The 22539-nt window shown below is 38.3% G+C and overlaps 3 protein-coding genes across 5 annotated transcripts; all 3 read right to left on the bottom strand.

Moving 5' to 3' along the window:
* Positions 1-862: 862 nt before the first annotated feature.
* LOC138203883 (macrophage mannose receptor 1-like) lies at positions 863-5333 on the bottom strand. Of its 3 annotated transcripts, none has more exons than XM_069158889.1 (5): positions 5276-5333; positions 4354-4435; positions 3794-4171; positions 2928-3263; positions 863-2331 (listed from the first exon to the last, which is right to left on the bottom strand). In XM_069158889.1, exons 2-5 carry the CDS (start codon positions 4409-4411, stop codon positions 1958-1960), a joined length of 1146 nt encoding a protein of 381 aa, XP_069014990.1. In that variant the 5' UTR covers positions 4412-4435; positions 5276-5333; the 3' UTR covers positions 863-1957. The 3 variants fall into 3 exon arrangements, with proteins under 3 accessions (XP_069014990.1, XP_069014992.1, XP_069014991.1); XM_069158891.1 differs by having other exon boundaries at positions 863-2301; XM_069158890.1 differs by having other exon boundaries at positions 4354-4394; positions 5276-5332.
* A 661-nt stretch (positions 5334-5994) lies between these two features.
* LOC138203889 (C-type mannose receptor 2-like) lies at positions 5995-9615 on the bottom strand. Its single transcript, XM_069158899.1, has 4 exons — positions 9588-9615; positions 7887-8261; positions 7351-7692; positions 5995-6898 (listed from the first exon to the last, which is right to left on the bottom strand). The coding sequence occupies exons 1-4, from the start codon at positions 9589-9591 to the stop codon at positions 6555-6557; spliced, it is 1065 nt and encodes a 354-aa protein (XP_069015000.1). The 5' UTR covers positions 9592-9615; the 3' UTR covers positions 5995-6554.
* A 1479-nt stretch (positions 9616-11094) lies between these two features.
* LOC138203869 (solute carrier family 12 member 3-like) lies at positions 11095-21897 on the bottom strand. Its single transcript, XM_069158871.1, has 25 exons — positions 21847-21897; positions 21660-21735; positions 21164-21259; positions 20714-20853; positions 20406-20516; positions 20176-20287; positions 19920-20050; positions 19189-19273; positions 18668-18825; positions 18414-18521; positions 17713-17836; positions 17417-17518; positions 16808-16963; positions 16617-16716; positions 16336-16447; positions 16056-16175; positions 15650-15756; positions 15172-15254; positions 15025-15093; positions 14383-14487; positions 14071-14182; positions 13527-13613; positions 12881-13016; positions 12690-12757; positions 11095-11301 (listed from the first exon to the last, which is right to left on the bottom strand). Exons 2-25 carry the CDS (start codon positions 21724-21726, stop codon positions 11163-11165), a joined length of 2628 nt encoding a protein of 875 aa, XP_069014972.1. The 5' UTR covers positions 21727-21735; positions 21847-21897; the 3' UTR covers positions 11095-11162.
* Positions 21898-22539: the final 642 nt, after the last annotated feature.

Here is a 22539-nt window from a genome sequence, read left to right as displayed (position 1 = left end):
TTACATTTTAGCCCGTTAGGTTAATACAAGGTCCTTCAATAGATATCTGTAGACGCTAAGAAGAAGCGAGTTTCGCTGCTACTATTGTAGATTTCGTTTCCGTCAGGTATTTAAAGTTGACAGACGAAATAACAGTTAAAAACCATATAAATTGTGATTGAACTTTACCAGAGTTTTTTTTTTTTTTTTTTTAAATATATATATAATTTTTCTTCTGAAAAGTGCTGCGTCCGGAAACGACGCGAAGAGATAGAACCAAAACAGTAAATTTGCCGACCAAACAGAAAAACAATGAGCCTAAACCAGCTGCAAATATCTGTACATATAAGGGAAGCTGCAGATTCTGGTGATAATTGTCTGGAGATTCATCATACGAACAACCGCTCTTACATTTTGACAGAGTCATTTGATACGTTCTTTTTTCTGAATGTCGAGTATCGACACTTTATAAAGGCAGCAGGCTTTATGTATCTTGTTGTGGTATTCATACTCCATTTAAATTACAGAGGCTTAAATTAATTTGAAAAGATACAGGCAATTATTAAATCTAATTTTCTGGCAAATTAAAAACTTAATGTGTGATATGAATCAGATTTTAGATACAAAATATTAACGAACCACATGAACTAAAGAAATAAGAAGAAGCCTCTTCACACAGGTGGAGTTTAAACGTACCTCTAGTTGCCTCTTCTCTCCTTCGTTTGCTGTTAGAAGACCGGTGCTCAGTAACAAGATGCTCACTAACACGGAGAACTCATGGAGCCAGTTTATATCAGCATTTTAACATTCAAACAGGAAGAAGTGCACATCAGTTATTCAAAAGAGGGTGAGGTCATTTGCATTTGTCAGAGAAAAACAAGTGTGAAATGTTAAAATGATTTATTAGGAAAATAACAACACGTAAGCAAGATGTATTTTGAAGGTTCGTTTCTCGTTCTAAAAATAAAAAGTATACATTTTGAAGATCAACTTTTACCCCTGTGTTGGGCTAACATCTGTGTTTGAAGCTGATACCTATAACGTATCATGACTTAAATTTGAGTCTGTACCTCAGTGTTTACCTTTTATAGATTTCTTTAATTTCCTCATTAACTGTTGCATGAATATTACGAGGAAACACCAGAACACAAAAGTGTATCATCTGTTTTGCAGCTATAGATTATCACAGTGTGGATCATATCGTATGATATTTGCCTGTAACATAAGTAAGCTCTGTGTTTCCCCCATGTCGTGTTGGCAGGACTGTGCTGCTATCTGATTAGATATTAATAAGCCCTGCAAAGTGCATGTCTCATTTATGATAGTGGTCACTTTAACAAAGGTTTTTCCTTTAATTATAACAGTAAATGCATCAATTATAAGAAAAAAGGGAAATGTATATTTTTGGGTAATTTTTATTTCTATTCGTTGAGTAATTAAGTACATCTTCTGAACAATTGTGTTTGTGTTTTCAATCTCGGATAAAATGCAAAAGTAAATGAGCATCAGAAGCCACTCCGTACTTCTACAGTAAATTCAACAACACAGTTCAATTATCCATTTCAACAAAACTCCCTAAACCGTAATTATAACATAAACTTGAGTTTACATAATATAACCATCACCAGAAAAATCTAGTCTATTGGTGTACCTTTACCGAATGTGACAGATAAACACACGTAACATGAGATAAAAAAAAAAAAAAAAATCCCCCTTTAAGAAAGAAAGAAAGAGAAAACTCACACTTAAATGTAAAATGTACAAATGATGACTGATATTCTCAATTCTCAAATCTCAATTCCCCTCAATGTGGAATCTACAGTTAGCGTTTGGTCTTTTCCAGTGGGGAGTTCTACATTTCCACAAATACCTTTCCAAAAAAAAAAAGAAAAAAAGTCTAAACTTCTTTAAAAGTAACACAACCAAAAACAAAGTGTGTACATGAAGAGAAAGTGTGTCAGCAGTGAGTAGAAGGGTTTTAATTCTTAGAGCAGATGAAATTAAACGTTTGATTATCCATTTGTTTGACCCACTCATGTTGTCCTCCGCTCTTCATGGCTCCAGACATGTCGCATTCATCGGTTTTCTCTGAGTCCCAGTTTTTGTAGCCGACCACCTCGTCGCTGACCCAGAACCAGAAATCCAGCGTGCAGGTGTAGCGCAGTCCCAGCCAGACGAAAGGAGTCGAGGCGTTCTTGGCTTTCTCCTGGACCCATCTCTGCTCGGCTCGGTTAGTGATGGTGACCAGGTCACTGTAGTTCTTTCTGCAGTAATACAAGGCGTCCTCCCAGGTCTTATTTTCTTTGATCAGAATCACCTTATCTGTCATTGAGAGGAATGTACACACCAGCTCTGTTCAGGTTATTGTTGAGAACTCTGGGCTTTCAATTTTAAATGGATTTTTGAATACCAAACAAATGTCATCAAATTTTCTCTGTGCAAGTTTGAATTAAAACTCTATGACCATTCCCCGTCTACCCCCATTCCTCACCGCGGCATTAACAAGATAAGATATTTAATTGAGATTAAGATGATAATGACACTATAAAAAAATATTGCAGCAATAAAACAAGAAACTAACAATTAAAGAAAATAGTATGTACCTTTACTAATACCAAAATAAATATCGTCTCTTTGTCGTTCGGTAACAATTAGATATCTTCATATTTTGAAATAATCTCTGGGAAAGTCTGAGTCCAAAACAATATTCTAGACCAATTTTTATTTCCACGCCTACCCTGGGCATTAACAAGATAACATTTGTAATAAATAACGACACTAAAAAACAATTATTGCAAAAAAACAAAAACTAACAATGAACAAAGGAGATGGAGCTTATGTAGGTGTGAAGTAAAAGTTCACAGAATGTAAATGTCTGAAATAAATACACTTACTACTTGAAGAGATGTTGTGTAATCTCCACTGATAAGAAATAAATAAAAACTCACCCTCATAACAGAAGAAGGGTTTTTTCTCAGTACAGTTGCCATTCCTCCATAAACCATCTTCATCCAACATGATCTTGGCACAGTTCTCCGGCTGGTCTTCAAATTCCACATCCCAGTGTCTGAAATAGGAGCCGAACCCGTCTGACCACCTCCAGGTGTCTCTGAACAGGCCGATCCAAAAATGGTCATTGCTGACGGTGACATTCTCATCCCTGGATTTGTTTAACTGCCAGACTCCACTGATCAGGTCTGTGTGATTCTTTCTGCAGTACCTCTGAGCTTCAAGCCAAGTCTTCTTTTCATCAATCAGATAGAATTTTTTTGATGCATTCGTTCCTGTGAAGGAAACGCACAAACTTAAATCACGGTACTCAGCGGGCCTGGTCATGTGTTTGTCACCTAAAGTGTTGCTGAGTATCTGTCATGTCATTAACTGGCAAGTATATTAAGAAATTCACCTTTTTGTCAAGGTTTTAAGTCTCAGAAAATTCAATTTTTTCTAATTTTTTTAAACAGGTTGTAACAACATTGTTAAATATATAATCCTAATTCCACTGGTTTAATCAAGTACTGTTGATTTCTTTTCAAATTGATTTTTAAAAATTGTTTTGTCAGAATTTGTATATTAATACGAACAAGTGGAATTTTATCACCGCAATTAACAGTTAATGTCACTTATTGAAATAAACTGCAGGAATTATAAGCGTTGTTTAAAGGCTGGTTAAATTTGGACTTTCAGGTATATTATCAGCCAAGTGTTTACTTAATTTGACGTGAAAGGCAGACGTATATGTCAAAATGGAAAACAAATGTTGGAAAAAGTGATGTGCTAAATACCCTTAGCATTATTAACCTCATATTCTCACCGTTGTAGCAGACAAACTTATGTTTGTGACTACAAAGGACATCTTGCCATTTTCTGTTGTGCAGTTTCACACAGTTCTCAACACCTCCATGATCATTCGGCTCTCCTGAACTCCATTTTTCTTTATTTTCTTTGTACTCCACCCAAGGCAGAGACCAGTGCCACGTCCTGTCGGCATCTGTGTGTTTTTTCAGCCCGATCCAGGCTTCCTCTTTATTCACTGGACGTTTACGGAGGAGTCTCTTCATGTCTCTCATGTTGTTCACTGTGGCCAGGTCAGTGTGCTTCTGTCTGCAGTAGTTCTGGGCATCAGACCATGTCTCGTTCATGTTAACGTAGTGATACGAGTAGACTTGACCTGTGATGAAGCAACACTGACCTAAAAACAGAGATGAAGGAACACTGACTATGATTTAAATTAGGCTTTGAGGGCAGTTATTTACTAAGCAGTGTCCAAGTTTTATAGAAATCTAGATGAAGCCGTAGTGATCATTAAAATAAAATGTATACCAAACATACATAAGTGGCACTTGTGTGGAGCTGGTGAGACGACGCACTTACCCATCAGAGTGATCAGGAACAGACTCCACTTCATCTTTGGCCTGGTAGATGAAATCATTCAAAAGACACTTAACCTGTTGAACTAAAATAATGAAATAAATATCTAAATACTTAATGTCATGGTTAAAAAAAAAAAAAAAAAAAAAAAAAAAAAAAAAAAAGCACCTCCCTCCATTGTAGAGTTCAGTCTTTTTAAAGGAAGAGGAATAGAAGAGGGTAGCAAATACAGTCAAACCAGAATTAACAGTAAGTTACATTTTAGCCCGTTAGGTTAATACAAGGTCCTTCAATAGATATCTGTAGACGATAAGAAGAAGCGAGTTTCGCTGCTACTATTGTAGATTTTGTTTCTGTCAGGTATTTAAAGTTGACAGACGAAATAACAGTTAAAAACCATATAAATTGTGATTGAACTTCACCAGTTTTTTTATTTTTTGTTATATATATATATAATTTTTCTTCTGAAAAGTGCTGTGTCCGGAAACAACGCGAAGAGATAGAACCAAAACAGTAAATTTGCCGACCAAACAGAAAAACAATGAGCCTAAACCAGCTACAAATATCTGTACATTTAAGGGAAGCTGCAGATTCTGGTGATAATTGTCTGTAGATTCATCATACGAGCAACCGCTCTTACATTTTGACAGAGTCATTTGATACATTCTTTTTTCTGAATGTCGAGTGTAGACACTTTATAAAGGCAGCAGGCTTTATGTATCTTGTTGTGGTATCCATACTCCATTTAAATTACAGAGGCTTAAATTAATTTGAAAAGATACAGGCAATTATTAAATCTAATTTTCTGGCAAATTAAAAACTTAACGTGTGATATGAATCAGAATTTAGATACAAAATATTAACGAACCACATGAACTAAAGAAATAAGAAGAAGCCTCTTCACACAGGTGGAGTTTAAACGTACCTCTAGTTGCCTCTTCTCTCCTTCGTTTGCTGTTAGAAGACCGGTGCTCAGTAACAAGATGCTCAATAACACGGAGAACTCATGGAGCCAGTTTATATCAGCATTTTAACATTCAAACAGGAAGAAGTGCACATCAGTTATTCAAAAGAGGGTGAGGTCATTTGCATTTGTCAGAGAAAAACAAGTGTGAAATGTTAAAATGATTTATGAGGAAAATAACAACACGTAAGCAAGATGTATTTTGAAGGTTCGTTTCTCGTTCTAAAAATAAAAAGTATACATTTTGAAGATCAACTTTTACCCCTGTGTTGGGCTAACATCTGTGTTTGAAGCTGATACCTATAACGTATCATATGACTTAAATTTGAGTCTGTACCTCAGTGTTTACCTTTTATAGATTTCTTTAATTTCCTCATTAACTGTTGCATGAATATTACGAGGAAACACCAGAACACAAACGTGTATCATCTGTTTTGCAGCTATAGATTATCACAGTGTGGATCATATCGTATGATATTTGCCTGTAACATAAGTAAGCTCTGTGTTTCCCCCATGTCGTGTTGGCAGGACTGTGCTGCTATCTGATTAGATATTAATAAGCCCTGCAAAGTGCATGTCTCATTTATGATAGTGGTCACTTTAACAAAGGTTTTTCCTTTAATTATAACAGTAAATGCATCAATTATAAGAAAAAAAGGGAAATGTATATTTTTGGGTAATTTTTATTTTTATACGTTGAGTAATTAAGTACATCTTCTGAACAATTGTGTTTGTGTTTTCAATCTCGGATAAAATGCAAAAGTAAATGAGCATCAGAAGCCACTCTGTACTTCTACAGTAAATTCAACACAGTTCAATTATCCATTTCAACAAAACTCCCTAAACCGTAATTATAACATAAACTTGACTTTACATAATGTAACCATCACCAGAAAAATCTAGTCTATTGGTGTACCTTTACCGAATGTGACAGATAAATACACGTAACATGAGATAAAAAAAAAAAAAAAATCCCCTTAAAGAAAGAAAGAAAGAGAAAACTCACACTTAAATGTAAAATGTACAAATGATGACTGATATTCTCAATTCTCAAATCTCAATTCCCCTCAATGTGGAATCTACAGTTAGCGTTTGGTCTTTTCCAGTGGGGAGTTCTACATTTCCACAAATACCTTTCCAAAAAAAAAAGAAAAAAAGTCTAAACTTCTTTAAAAGTAACACAACCAAAAACAAAGTGTGTACATGAAGAGAAAGTGTGTCAGCAGTGAGTAGAAGGGTTTTAATTCTTAGAGCAGATGAAATTAAACGTTTGATTATCCATTTGTTTGACCCACTCATGTTGTCCTCCGCTCTTCATGGCTCCAGACATGTCGCATTCATCGGTTTTCTCTGAGTCCCAGTTTTTGTAGCCGACCACCTCGTCGCTGACCCAGAACCAGAAATCCAGCGTGCAGGTGTAGCGCAGTCCCAGCCAGACGAAAGGAGTCGAGGCGTTCTTGGCTTTCTCCTGGACCCATCTCTGCTCGTCCAGGTTAGTGATGGTGACCAGGTCGATGTAGTTCTTTCTGCAGTAATACAAGGCGTCCTCCCAGGTCTTATTTTCTTTGATCAGAATCACCTTATCTGTCATTGAGAGGAATGTACACACCAGCTCTGTTCAGGTTATTGTTGAGAACTCTGGGCTTCAATTTTAAATGGATTTTTGAATACCAAACAAATGTCATCAAATTTTCTCTGTGCAAGTTTGAATTAAAACTCTATGACTCTCTCCCCCCATTCCTCACCGCGGCATTAACAAGATAATATATTTAATAGAGATTAAGATGACATACTTTTTTTATTTTTTAAATCATTGATTTGGTAGCTCATGTACTTGTAGCTGTGAAGTGAAAATGCACAGAATATTTTGAATAAATATGCTCACCAATGAAAGAACTATATCATAAATACATTCATAAAAACACGAGTATTCTGAAATGGTAAATTGATTTCGATCATTTCGGACTGTTTCCAGGCTGAAGCTAAAATTACAGATGTTACGTTCTCTTCATGGATCTTTAAAAAATAAAACTCACCGTCATGACAGAAGAAGGTTTTTTTGTCAGCGCAGTCGCAATTCTTCCAGAAGTGATTATTATCTTTGAAGTTGATCATGGCACATTCTCCATCGTTGTCGTTAAATCTCTCATCCCAGTCTCTGAAAGAGAAATCGCTCCCATCGGACCACTTCCAAGTGTCTCTGAACAGGCCGAACAACATGAATGTTCCTCCTTTAGCCGCCTTTGTTTGTAGTTCTGCTTCCTGTAGCTGGTTTACTCCACTGACCAGGTCTGTGTGCTTCTCTCTGCAGTATCTCTGAGCTTTAAACCAGGTCATGTGGTCTTCAATCAAATGAAACTTTGTGGTTGAACTACTTTCTGTGAAATAAACAAATGAACTTTTATCAACTATGAAATGGATTACCAAGACATTTTGTGCAGACATTTGAGTCCAATAGTCCCAGCACACATTTTTATTTTCTTAGTCTAAAGAGATATTCCAGTCAATGTCATCTAAACAGTTTTACATGATATATTTCTGAACTTAAATAATGGTGATATTACATTCTTACCATCGTAGCAGAGGAATTTACTCTCTGTCTGACAATACACATCTGTCCAGTTGAGGTATGTTTGAATAGCTCCACAGTTCTCGTTTTGATCGTGATCATTCGGTTCTCCTGTGTCCCAATTTGTCTCAGTTTCATTGAACTCCACCCCAGGCGGAGACCAGTACCACTTCCTGTTGGCATCTGTTTGGTTTTTCAGCCCGATCCAGGCTCCATTTTCATGTGCAGATTCACGGAGTCTGTCCATGTCTGTCATGTTAGTCACTGTGGCCAGGTCAGTGTGATTATCTCTGCAGTACAGCTGGGCTTCAGACCAGTTCATTTCCTGGTCAATGTAGTGATACTCGTAGAGTTTACCTGTGATGAAGCAACACTTACCTAAAAACAGAGAAAATACTTCAGTATTCAAGTCATCTCTCCAGCAGATTAAGTTGTAGTCATTTCCTTAAAAATGGCAACTATTATGGCTGAACAACTCTGGTTAGAATGAGAATCACACATTTTAGTTTTTGCTTAGAATTGAGATCACGATTCTCTCACTACCACCCCCCCCCCTTCCAATATAATCGTTTATTGGTTTTATCTATCTGATCCAGAGGACAACAAAAAATGGTGCCCGAGGAAACCTTGTAAATTTCAGATCAATCGTCTCATTGAGATGCTACCGCTGAGTCTAATAAAACACTGATGACTCGAATTTTTCAAAAACTACAGACTTTAAATGAAGCTGACAGAGAAGATTATTTAGACGCGGTCAGATCATTACAATGTCTGGTAGCTTTCCTTCAGCTTCTCTTGTGGTGCTGCGAGATGAAATCTAATTCTCAGTGGGCGGGCAGAACTCGGCAAGTTCCCCGTCATTAGATTAGATTTAGACTTTATTAATCTCACAGTGGGGAAATTCAGTCGTCGCAGCATCATAGAAAAACAAAAGGTGCACACAATGTGAAACAATTTACAAATACGTAGAAGATATAAGAAATAAGATAGATACAAAAATAATTATTTTAGAAAACAAACAAATTAGAGCATCAATAAATACACACACACACACACACACACACACACACACACACACACACACACACACACACACACACACACACACACACACACACACACACACACACACACACACACACACACACACACACACACACACACAGACTACATATACACAAAAACAAATAAAATAGAAAATAAGTAAATACAGTTTGGGATGAATGGAAAAATTGTCAGGTGCTATGAAATGAAATGAGCTGAACAGTGCAGGGTTATTCCTGGGTGATGTTGAAAGGTCTGACAGCCGTTGGAACAAATGACCTGCGCCCTTTCCTGCACTGAGGGCGCAGCAATATTTTGCAGCCCGAGCAACTGTACAGCAAATTAAACTCCGATTACTGAAGGGAACATTATTAAAAATATAGACTAAAATATTTTTCGACCAATTTGACGAAACGGTAGAGATGGCGGTCTGTTGAGAGACGGGGAACTCCTCCAGCGAGGCCCGTTTCCTCCTCTACAACACTTTGTACCGTCCTTTGTTCGTCGGCTGGTACGAGTTTTGTAATCTGATGAGCTCTTCCTTGATCAGCTGTGTAATCTCCGTTTTGGCTTTCTGCACAGCCAGTTCATTTGCACTCTCGATAGCCAGGTAGATCTTGCGTTCTCCCTCCTTGGGCTCTTTGCTGTAGGTAGACTTACCCATTAGAATGAGCAGGAACAAACTCCACTGCATCTTCGCTCTGTTAGATAAAACTGATATTGTAATTGCACTGTGTCATGCCCGAAGCAAATGTGCAGCTCAAGCCATTGTTGGTGAAAAAGATTGCGAGCTACTGTGACCAACATGCAGGAAATTCAAGAACAATAACAACATTTTAAAAGACAGTCGGGTTAAATAGTGTTTACTGTCTCGACATTTTTTTAAATGCTCTTTCGAAACTTGTTCAATGTTACCCAAAACACGAAATTCTTAATATTAAGCAGACTTGATAGGTTTAAAGGAACATGGATATTCTTTAACAAACATATATGCATACAAATTACCATTACATTTCAAATAAGTCTGAACTTACATGTGTTTACTTCTGTTGTCAGAGGTTTCGTCTCTCTGTGCCGATGCGGACTGCTCACGACAGTTAATGAGTCCTTTGTTTTATGCCGTTGGCGTGACGGTGATGCCAAACATTTGAATAGTAAAACACTCAGATCGTTATCTCTGTCACAAAAGTATACCTTGCTGACGAGAATTACTCGCCTGATTTTTACATAAGTTAATATTTCAGAAAACATGTCACAGTATTAAGAACAAATTTACCACAAAATTGCTGCATTCGTTCAGATTCCTGTCATATCCACATTCACACATCCATCAATAAAAAATAACTATACTTTGGCAGTGTCCCAAAGTCATTATTTTTTACTTTTACTTAAGAGGTTAATATTTTATATACAAAACAGATGAGCGTATTAACTATGGTACTTTGTGGTATGTATATTTAAATGAACTATCCTTGTACTTTATTCACCATGAAGATGCAAAAATTGCATGCAAAATGGCCCAGTAACTACTTAGTTTATTATGCGTCACCTTTACTGTGTAACATTTCTTTTTGCAATAGGTTTCAAACAAATATCCACATATGGAATGAAAGTCTTGTCCAAGAGAGTAAGGTTTTTAACTTGATCATAGATTGGATTTCAATGTTCTCAGACTTTTAATTCAAATTCCACTGTTTTAATATTTTCATATTTGCATTCACTCTTACAAATTACACAATCCATTAAAAATTTGATTACAAAATTAAACACCTAATAATACTAAATCATATTTATTAATAAATTGTGAAAAATAGTCCAAAATCACTCACTTGCTCCCTCTCTCACTAAAGCACTAAGAGCAGATATCTTTTTTGAAATAAATTGTCATTTGACTTTGTAATTATACCAACAAGAGTCACATGAACAGTTTTTCTGCTCCAGTTTCCAGCAGCATCCGCTTCTCTTTTGGCTCTCACCTGGAGCTGTTGATGACTAATATGGTAGCCACAACATGCTGAAGATGACCTCGATGAGAGCGAAATGCTCGTAACTGCATTGGCCTTCTCTCCCATTAGCTACTGCCTACAAGAGCTCTTCCTCTGAACGTTTGGCATGTTTAAAAAAAAAAAAAAAAATTATCATTCAAATATCACATTCCCAGGGCATCAGTTTAATTTTTGTGTTTCAAATGATCACTCCCGGTGAGAGACACGTCCGTCCCTCTTAAGACGGCTTTTACTGGCAGTAGAAAGTGAGGACGTTCTGCTGGTTCCCTCGTATCAGCACTGCGGGACAGTGGAGGCCGCAGGTCAGAGTGTCCAGCCAGGCCATGTACAGAGCGCTGGGGCAGTCGCTGTGTGGCACAGGAAGGCTCCTGGAAAGATTTGTTTACGTAAACAAAATATGACATGGCCATAGTAGAACAAGTGCTGCTTTTCAAGTCAAATGAGTTCCTGCTAATCTCGCCCGTCTGGTTCTTATCTCTGAAACATGAATCATGAAAGGAGCCATAGTCTGGTGGCTCTTTGTATAATTTTGCATCTCTGTGGACATCGAACTCCTAATATTGATAGAAGCCTGCAAACATATTTGACCAATATTATAACTACATTGAAAAGCACAAGAGTTACCTAAAGACTGTAGCCCAAATGCAAAATGATATATTCGCCCTACATGGTCCAAAATTAATGTTTCTTTTAATTAGAAATCATTTCATGACATAGATGAGCATTAGTTCCACTAAAGTGGGAAGTGGAAACCTTAATGCTTCCACATACAAGGACACAAGTGATAGTAGTGTGCCTCTATCTGTGTGGAAAAAGTTTGTAGAAGTCCCTTTAACCCAAGGCACAAAGTGAGATCCAAAAAGATTTGTGGTTTTTCCACTTCAGTTGGTTAAGAACTTGACTGACCTGCACGGAGCGCTGAGCTTAAACCCATCCAACACCTGTAAGATGAACTATAACCAACTGCAAACTAGACTTTACATAATTTAAATAAACATCATCACCAGATCTCACTAATACTCCTTTGGGTGCTGCAGACTACAGTCCAAAAAAAAAAAAGATGTCATTTACCTTTTATTATAGAAACTTTTTATTTTTTAAAGCTTTTAACATTTTGTGAAATACTTTTAACACCCCATTTTGAGCATTTACATGCCCTTTATATAAACATTTAATTCATAAAAATGTGGTTGTAAAAATATATAAGGACATTTAAGTTCTTAGTGCAATATTTCTTAACACTTATAATGAATTATCACACAGTAAAACACTGTAGAGTTATATGTTTGCATATCAGCAGTCACTTATATGTGCTCACAGGATCAAATGCATTGATAAACACTTATATCTACTTATTTTTAAGTTTACGGTGTGATATAAAACCATTCAATTAATGTTAGTAAACTGTTTAAATGCTATATAGATGGGTCAAAGTAAAATAAACTCAATTCTGAGACAGACAAACGTAGGAGGAAGGGAGTCAACGCGGATGCTGTTTGTTTTATTTCCTGCAATGCAAAATGAGCCATGTTTAAAATACCTAAAAACACCAACAACACTGGCCGCACTATGTTAGAGAAACCCTGCTTCCTCCTTCCAAGTCCACACTTGTCCACACAACTACGATAAGCCACGCGCATTATTTATCCAATTTGCAGTATATTTTGGTAAACTTTTGGTGAATTGCAGTAATTGTGGATCACAATTAATGTGACACTGTTGTCAACCTGCCGTGTTCTGAACTGATGATACTTACACAAGCACTAGAGCCGTATGTTGTGAATTCCTTCGGATGATTTCGTTCAGCCTCACTTTACTCTCGGACTATAAAGGGCAGAAAATAAAAGTAAAAAATAGAGACTCAAAGTGGGGAGATGCTGCTGGTTGAACAGGGTGGATGACATCAAAAATGATGAAACATGAATGATGGATAACACATACACACACCTTAAGTTTGAAGGCCTCAAACTGTTTGTCAGATATTTTCCATGGGGCACTTTGTCTTAGCTCCTGAACTGAGACGCCTTCCTGCTGTTCATCATATAGCCTGAAGGGGGCGACACTGTCCACAAACCTACTCAGGCTGCGAAGTTACAAAAACAGGGAGACACAAATCAGTTTGCTGTAAAAAAAAAAATACTGCAATGATGGAAAAGCAACTAGTCTTAAGCTGCTATTAGCATTTTTTTAAAACATTATCATCTCTTTAAATATTGAAGAATAGATCATTTACATGATTCCGTTCGCTGATTATAATGAACAAGTAAAGGTGGAATTTCCAGTTCTGCTGTTTGTTCTTAATACTAGTCTACCATTGAGTGAAATATTAAAAACTCTATGTTCTTACTTCTTAATGCTCTTATCTGAACATTTTATACCAAGATTTAGAATATTGGTGTAGAAATGTTCATATTGTGGACATGGTAGCTTTAAATTTGAGACATGTCTTTGTTCAGAGTTAAAGCCACATTTTGACCACAAATGACAACCGGTCATTATAAACTGATCACTTCCTGAATTCCTACTGCTGTTTATCTTATTTTATTTTAGTTGTGACTTGTCAGAAGGAAATTAAAAGGTTCTCTTGACATACTTTTTGTCTTGAGCACGCTTCTCGCTGTCGGTCATGACTTTGACGTCATTAAAATCCAGACGGAACCTCTTCAGCAGAGCGATCATCCTAAATAGAAACAACAGTCAATCAGGTTTCATGGATCGTCATGCGCAATATTATATACTGCAACGGGAAAGTGTTCACTCCAAATCCAATCAACCTAAAATGATCTTGTTGAACAAATCAATAGATCATTCCCAGTTCGATACTATAAAAATGTCAATGCTGTACAGCCAAGATATTGAGTATTCTAAATGTGTGTATATATTGAACATTTATCGGGAAAAAAGATTAAGTCATTATTAATTTGAATTAGTTTTGTTTTGAATTTCCCAACATTACTGTGTACAAAGTTTTGATGATGAATTCCAAATAAGTCCTAAAGGTACAGGAACCTGACTAAAACCTCTTTTGTTTGGGTTATTTCCCGCAGGACAGGCAGTAAGCAGGAGGGATTTTTCCACTTTGGAAAAACTCAAATGTTCGCTACACAAACGCCAAAACTTCTCCGAAAAAGACGTACTCGTCACGGCCTTCCTCCATGTTCTGTTCCTCTCCCACGATGAATACCCTGACCTTACAGCTGCGCCAGCGTTTCCTCCTGGTGAGTAGATAAGGCACCAGTAAAGTCATACCTTAGAAAAGAAGAAGAGAAAGACAGCTGCTGAGGAAAAAAACATGCCGACTCAAACTTCTTCAGCTGAAGAGTCTCCTGTTGCTGAACGTAGAATCTAAAAGCAGAGATGTTGCATCAGTTATCGGCACAGTCCCGTTCTACATGAATTTGATGCCACGCAGCTGGAGTTGACAGATCTAAGCTCCTCTTTGGGCTCACCTCCGTCATCAGCTATCCAGTAGACGTCAATGGTCTTCTTCCCCTGGTCGTTCTGGAACACCGTTTCGATCTGATCGCCGGTGCCTTTATCAGAGACGTCATCAGCTGCAGACACAGGAGGAAGAGCGAGATGCAGGTGTTATCATGATCTGTATACGTAATATTAGAAAGCAATGTTGCACTCTGAGATGTGCCAATATGATAAAACAAGAAAAACCCTGGTGGTTGAGTTTATATTATTGTTCTTTCAGTTCATCCCACAGATAGAGTTTGAGTGGAAACGGCACAAAGAACGATGACGCTGTGGTTCGCTGCAGTTTAATGGACCCTTTCATACTCTTCTAACTACCTTTAAGATTGTAAAGAAAGATTGTTTTACTGTGAGAATCACATTTTGTACCGAAAATCTTTTTATTTTATTTATTGCGAGTCAGTCCAGTAATCAGTAATCAGTGTGTGTGTGTGTGTGTGTGTGTGTGTGTGTGTGTGTGTGTGTGTGTGTGTGTGTGTGTTGTGTGTGTGTGTGTGTGTGTATGCGTGTGTATGCGTGTGTATGCGTGTGTGTGTGTGTGTGTGTGTGTGTGTATGTGTGTGTGTGTGTGTGTGTGTGTGTGTGTGTGTGTGTACACGGTAATTTCTCACCTGATTTCCGCTCAGGAGATTGCTGGTCATCATTTTCGACAGGCTCATCAGGCTCAAAGCCCTGGTTCACTGAAACAGTACATCACAAACGTTACATTCCCCATCGCTCTGCTTTCTAGTTTGTTCAGTATTATACCAATATAATACCTTTAAAATCAAACTGCTCGGAGACATCCAGGCCTTCCATCATCCGCAAGATGCACAAACAGTAGTTGGAGTCAAAGGTATCGCTGGAGAACAGCAAGAATAGAAGAGGGAGATTACAAAATGTTTCAGAGGGTAGGTTTTACAAACATGCTACTCGGTACTCTGAAAATCAAATTCTCTTAGACTGAGCGTTACAGCTGGAACTACAAAAACCGGATTACAGATGAGGATTGTTTTGGTATTTGTCACATTGTTATTGCCACACATGCTCGCTTATGGCATCTTAATGTAATGTATCATCCTAAAACAGTACTTCTTGTATATCATCAGAATGTTGACTTGCATAGAAAATATATTTAGTTTTTGCTTCGTAGCAGTAAAACTATAAAATTCTAGTAAAAAAACACGACACTTTCTTTTTAAAATGTTATTTAAAATGAAAATTGTAACCATTAACCATTAATAATGACTAGCTTACGATATGGTGTTGATATAATCTTCAATGCTTTCAGGAGAACTGTCCCTCCAGTTTGTCTTGAAGCCCAGGACCAGTGTGTTGGGCCTTAGTTTACCAAGACCAGAAGCCTAGGAAAAAAAAAAAAAAAAAGGGGGGGGGGGGGGGGGGGCAAATGAGAGTACAATTTATTCTAAACTAAAAAAATAAAAGCATCCTGTGAGTAAATATACAATATTAGTAATCCCAGGTCCTACAATGAGAGATTCAATCTGACTAAATGTTTGATTAAAAGTCAAATGTGCAAATCACTCACAGTCAAAATCATCCGATATTGTCTGTCTGATACCAATAAAATTCTTTGTACAATTTTGTACAATTAAATTTGCAATCACTGCAGTCAGATAAACACACACGGCTTCTCAAATACCTGCAGCAAGTGTCGAGCGCCAACTCTGAGGCTGTCTGCTGTAAAAGGAGTGTAAAACGAGCGCACCTTCCTCCTGTTCATCCACTTAACCAACCAGTCCGTGGCGTCCTGCGGCCGCGTCTGCCTGTCCTGCTCCTAGAAGAGTCAGGAGTTCAATAATGTCGTGACCAATAACACGCGTTTGATGAAAAGCTACTGCACGAATGTTCAGGAATGACAGTTTAATACATGTGTATATATATATATATATATATATATGTACGTCAACTGAGTGACTTACCATGATGATGTCGCCACAGATCATGAGGCTGATGTGCTTCGTGAAGGCACCGACGAAGTCCACCAGGGCGGGTCGCTGGTTCGGGGGCCCGGTCAGGACAAGACATTGTGGTCTGAAGACATCAGAGAGCAAAGATGAAGGTCAAGCAGTCACTTTCTAAATCACCTCTTAAGACAGAAAATGCTAGCCCCACTAATATTCTTCTAAATACAACATAACACACAGTTAAATCACAAGAATTTGCTGTTGAAACTACAAACAAACAATGCAAAATAACTCGCCTGAAATTCTTGACATGATCCTCCACACCAGACAGAGAGACCGAGTAGGACAAAGCCATGTTGTATGTGCCTGCCTGGACTGATGACCCCCAGTTGACTTCTGTGGATTAAAAATAGAGACAAAAACTGTATACTTATTTCCCTCTTCGATCGAAGGCCTGTTTCGTCCCATCGGTGGTTTTTCGACTCACTTGGTTTGTTGTAGTTGACGTATCCGAACAGAAAGAGGATGAGACAGAAGGTGGCGAGAGCCGCCCACCAGGTGAGCAGGAACATCAGCACCACGGAGATCACTGCTCCGAACAGAGCCGTCCATTTGCTGTAGTAGTGAAACGACGGCCTCCAACCTAAACGAACAGTCGGAAATAAAGTGAGGTGGCGTGACGTCGTTATAGACGTTTATAATCTGCTCAGTTTGCAGAAGAGCAGATCGGTCTCCTCTGCAGAGGAGCATTCTGTCCGACTCTGCAAATCCGCCATTAATAACGGCAATCAGCCGAGGTTTAAATGGGGACCGGGAGATGATCTTATTATTGCTTTATTGCACGTTACACTTGAAACATAGGTGTGATCAATTAGGAGAAGAAGTGCAACCCTTTTCAACCATGTGCAGAAGAAGGACACGGCGAGAAGTCGGTGCCGGTTTCTTTGAACCAAGATTGCGATGTGTCCGTAACTCTAAACCTTTTGAGATGGGCAAAGCAGCTGATTGTGAATTTTAGTTTGAAGGACTTGTGTCTCGTCTTGCGTGTTGTATTGTGTTGTGTTGTGTTGTGTTGTGTGTGAGTACTTTAACTCACCGGGGGAGTTGGTGATCGAAGCGTGAAAGCAGCTGAAGTTTATGAGGCTGTAGGAACACAGGAAGAAGTTGGAGATCAAGGGGGCAATGGTGTCCAGCTTGGCTGTGATGAAAGAAGAGAGAAACGCAAAAACAAAAAACATGACCGGTTCAGAGCTGGATGAGTTCATCAAAACTTTTAACTTTTTTTCTCCCAACTTAAATCATTACAACAAGAATAAAAACACAATTTTGTAACGAGATGAATACTTAGAACAAATATGAGAATCGGTAATTCAAATGTTAGATCAAACCCACCAATGAGAATGAAGGCCACAGCAATGACGTAGCAGAGTACATAGGCCCGGAGTGGCTCATCATTTTTCCCATAACCCTTCGCAAAGAATCCAATGAATGGGTAGATTTTATCTCTGCACAGACACTGATAGATAAGACAGAAAACATGACAATTTTTTCTCCATTTCTACATACTTTGCGTCACAGGTTTGAATTCGGGGTGTAGCAATTTATGTGCCTGAAAGCTGAGTTGTTGTTTTTTTACTTTTCTCTCATGATGTTTTCTCTTTGATGATTTAAAAAAAAAAAAAAAAATATGGAATATCAACATATGCATCAGTAGATTCAGCTATTTTATTTTCGCTTACTGTGGCAATTTTCAAAAAGAAAGCTGAAGCTTAAAAAATACACTGCTTCTCTGCTTCTAAAGGAGTCTGGAACTTTAGAAATGTAATAAGTCATCACTCACTGAGGCTGAAGATCAACAGTAAACACTTTGTCTGAAAAGTATTAAATTTGTCATGCAGTTGACATTTTAGTGCCCTGAAAATACTAACCTTGCACTAAATTGGCTTTCTGTAGTGGAGAGGTGAAATCCACCAAGCAAGTCTTTTTCTAACACTGTTGTAATCGACATACAGACAATATGTCAATGAATAAAAGTGCAATTTAGGTAGCTCTACCAGGCAGCTTAACAGAGGGATGTATCAGGGGTCTCTCACCTGAAAGATTTTAGGTGCGGAGACGAGGAATCCGAGAGCCGATGACAAACTGGCTGCAAAGACACCGGCAGTGATGAGGTAGCCGAAACCAGAAACTTGTCCCAGTACCTGGAGGAAATATTCACCGTGAACAATGTGACAAACTGGAATGAAATCTGCGATCTCAGTGCCGCATAAACTAAATCTGACAAACTGATCCTTTGAGGAAAACTCTTAAAAAAAATAAAAAAAATTGCAACCAAATTGACCAGTACCTTAAAGTTGTTGGCCAGACCGTATTTACAGGACTTTGACTGGATGCACTCTGTGAAGTTCCAGCCCAGCTTACATCCCTGTCCCACACAGCCGTCAGTGATGTTTCCATTCAAAACGTCACTGATATTTCCAGAAGCGTCCTGCACCACACATGACCCTGGAGGAAAAGGAAGATGTAAATATTGACGTCATTTTATACATTTTCCACGACAGCGGTTGGTATTTATCTCAGTATGCGCTGGTGGCTAATTAGCTCCAGACCAATGCATTTTCCCAGGACATCAAATACCGCAGTTTTGTCACAGCACGCTACACACAAAGGTGCCTTCGATTTTTGGTTTGGTTTAAACACCAGAATTTCCTGGTGAAGGTTACGCACCGAAACTAATTGGTTAGGGTTCGGACAAGATCACGGTTTTGGTCAAAACTAGTAAATTTACGCAAGTGACATATACTTATGCAAGTAAATGATTAACTAGTCATAAGAGAAACAGATCAATAGAAAATAAAAGTAACCTACCAAGAGTTGCAGAAATCCCTAAATAGCTGACTGCAGTCCAAAAAATGGCCGTGAGGGTTCCTTTGGGGATCGCGGTAGCCGGGTCCTACAAAAGGAAATAAAGCATCCATGTAGTCACGGCTGATTATCATTTAAAATGTTCCGATATCAGTAACGGTACCGATATCTGAATGAAACTTTTTTGATACCAATTTTACAAATTCCATTCTAACATTAAGAAAATTGCATAAAAACATTACGGTAAAAATCTTTGGTTTCATGCATTTAGAGAGGGAAAATGTAACCCAGGTTGTTTTCTGGAGCTACAATTTACAGATGTCCTCAAAATGCTTCACATGTAAGCTGTTGCTACAATTTTCTGACGTACCATAAACACTTCACACGCTATGAGTGCACAGTTTCTGCAGAAGACCCAACTCAGACAGTTTCATTTGAAAAGAGTTAAATAAATTGTCCTCATCTATGATTTACTGAAATTGAAACCAAGTGATTTTATCTACGTTGGGTCACCGCAGTAGATCCTATGATAAACACTGTGGCTCAATGATGCTGATGACATTCACTCCTGTGTAAACGAAGCAAAAGTTAAGCATTTAGCAATGATGATGCATTTTCCGATATCAAATAGTATCAATGAAATTTGGTCAGTGCTGAAAAGCTGTTGAATTTTCCTACCCAGCCCTACATAGTTATCGCTAGTGGTTCTGTTTCAAGGCGTTTTTTTGTCATACTTTCAGGTCTCCGGAGATGTTTGCTCCGGACAGGATGCCGATGGCAGAGGGAAAGAAAATGGCAAACATCTGGAAGAAGTTGTCTTCAGGTTGTCTCCAGTTTGGTTTCAGGTTTGTTAAGAAGATCTCACCTGCAGATGGGCAACAAAAAAAACGTTGTTTTCTTTCAGATATGTATCAGCAATATGTAGAAAATGCAATAATTACTAAATGCTGCATGAAGGGCAGCAGATTGACCCGAGAAGCATAAACTTACTGCGGTATCCAAAGAAGCCCTGGGCTTGTTTCTCTTGACTCGGGGGGATGATGGTTCCCACCAAGTAGTTGGATAAAGATACCAGGAGGACAAAAAAGAATAAAAACTGGGTCTGAGAGATGAAGACAAATGTAGGGGGTGTGAAAAAGGAAGACAGATATGACGGTGAGTAAAAGTTGGCTGAAGCTAAACTCCAGTGAATAAAGTGAAATGTGTCGGGATGAGCTCACCTTCGACTCCCACTCCATCCCAGCCAATGAGATGAGCAGGAGCATCGTCACGGTGATCACACCCACAATACGGACGTCGTTGGTTGAATCAACCATGACGACACCAAACTCCTAAATTAATATAATTGTTGTATATTTATAATATACACAAAACCAAACTCTGTTCAGTCACATAACTTGGCAGTGTACAAGTTGTTTTAAATAACAGGCCAGATGAGGCCTCTAGTATTTACAAAAAAAGACCCCATCCACTAATAAATGAACTAAGTAAGCGTGCAAGTGTAGAGTATGTTTTGCATTTTAAGTACCTGCATTAGATCACGGACCACCTCGGCAAAACCAACAGTGTTGAGTGCACAAGCCAGAGCATTGGCCAAGGAAAAGACCATCCCGATTGGTCCACCAATTTCAGGACCCAGAGTGCGGGAGATCATGAAATACGCCCCTCCTGGAAATTATTTTGCACACAGAAACCACAGAGATGCTTTAAAAATGTACAACTTTATACAGCTAAAAGAAATATGTTGTGTTGGATTAGAGTGAATTTTGTTTTTTACAGTAACCTAAAAAACAAACATAAAAGTCCAGTTTGAACCCATTTGCAAATTTCCAGTCTGAAACACCCTGTCATTTAATTTATATTTAAAAAAAAATTTTTTTTAAAGGTGTCCACATCTATAACACATGAATATTTTCAGTTTCTAATGTGAGACTTTTTCAACAGCTTGCTGGACTTGTGGCTTTGCCCAGCGACTAACCTGAGATCACCCTCCCGTTGGTGGCGATGGCAGAGACAGAGAGGGCGGTTACAGAGGTCACCGTCACAGACATCAGGATAATAACCCAGGTCAGCACTGACATATAAAGAAAAGGTAGTGATCATCATTGTTATTACTAAAACAAAGATCTGGTGGACCTTTGAAGTACCTTCTGTGGGCTGCAGCAGGCTTGTAAGATAAAGATAACTGCAGTTATCAATATTTAAAAAAACAACAACTATCAACTGCTTTAGTTTCATTCGTAAGTTTTGTGAAATATTTCAACCGATTGTCTTTTTAGGGGAAGGATCATTTCCCTTTCCCAAATTCCTGGTTTTACTCGCTGTACCCAAGAAAAAGCTCTTTCGGCGATGCGCACACAGTATTCTCACGCAACCACGAAGTAAATCAAAAGAAGTCGTAGATAAGAGGGCGAGAGGCGACAGCTACATAAAAGAAGAAGGACCAGGACTGAATTGATAAAGTGTTGACTCACGAATGCCCGCCTGCGAGGTGATCCACGACAGGCGGAGGAACAGGATGACTCCCCAAATATTCAGCATGCAACGAATCTGTAACCAAAGATCAACGAAACCAGCTCAGTGATGATTGTTTCTAATATCAGGCGTTAAATCGGTGGAAATGAGTCATGCATGATGCATATACACAAACGTTTTCCTCACCAGGACTCCAGTCACCCAGCCAAATCTAACAGGAGCTTTCTCCTGAGAAACATCCGTCTCCTCATTCCCACTGTCGGTGACCGGCAGGCTGCTAGCCTCTGGGTCTGTGATGGTGTTTGCACCCTCCACTCCCACCTCCACTTCCTGAGAAAAACACAGAGAACAGACTTCATTTGATTGATTCTTCATTTATACAGTTAACATCTTCATAGGGCGCAAAAATCCTCTTTTTATTCGGGAACGCAACAAAAAGAGGATTTTTGAATCATTGGATAAAATACGAGAATAATTATTTTTTTTTAAAAAGTGTTGTTTCCAATTTAACCAAAATTTTTAAAACACCTGAAAGCTGACAATAAAAGTCTCATTAAAGAAAGTAACAGTGGTTCACAACTGCTGTATCAAACAAGCTAAAATGCATCCGTCTGAGACAGTTTTATCAACAAATGACATGTATTTACTATTATTTTTTTTTAAAAATAGCAATTTAAAAATAGTGAGGATTTTTCCAATTAACATTCTCCCACTGTGTTCTTGCTTGAAAGGAATTTACCACAAATTAATAAAAGGTATTTGTCTTTGTCCAGCTAATGACATGCCCCGTATTTACTAAAGCTACTCCAGGAAACAAGTTAAGTGATGCAATTTGCTATGAGACGAGGTTCCCGGAGGTGGAAAACTGACCTCAAATGC

Source organism: Embiotoca jacksoni, unplaced genomic scaffold (genome assembly GCF_022577435.1).
Source record: "Embiotoca jacksoni isolate LCO1_2020_lvr unplaced genomic scaffold, fEmbJac1.0.p SCAF_24, whole genome shotgun sequence".
Lineage (NCBI taxonomy): Eukaryota > Metazoa > Chordata > Actinopteri > Embiotocidae > Embiotoca > Embiotoca jacksoni.
The sequence above is the reverse complement of the archived record's forward strand: the minus strand, read 5'-3'. Positions and strand labels throughout refer to the sequence as shown.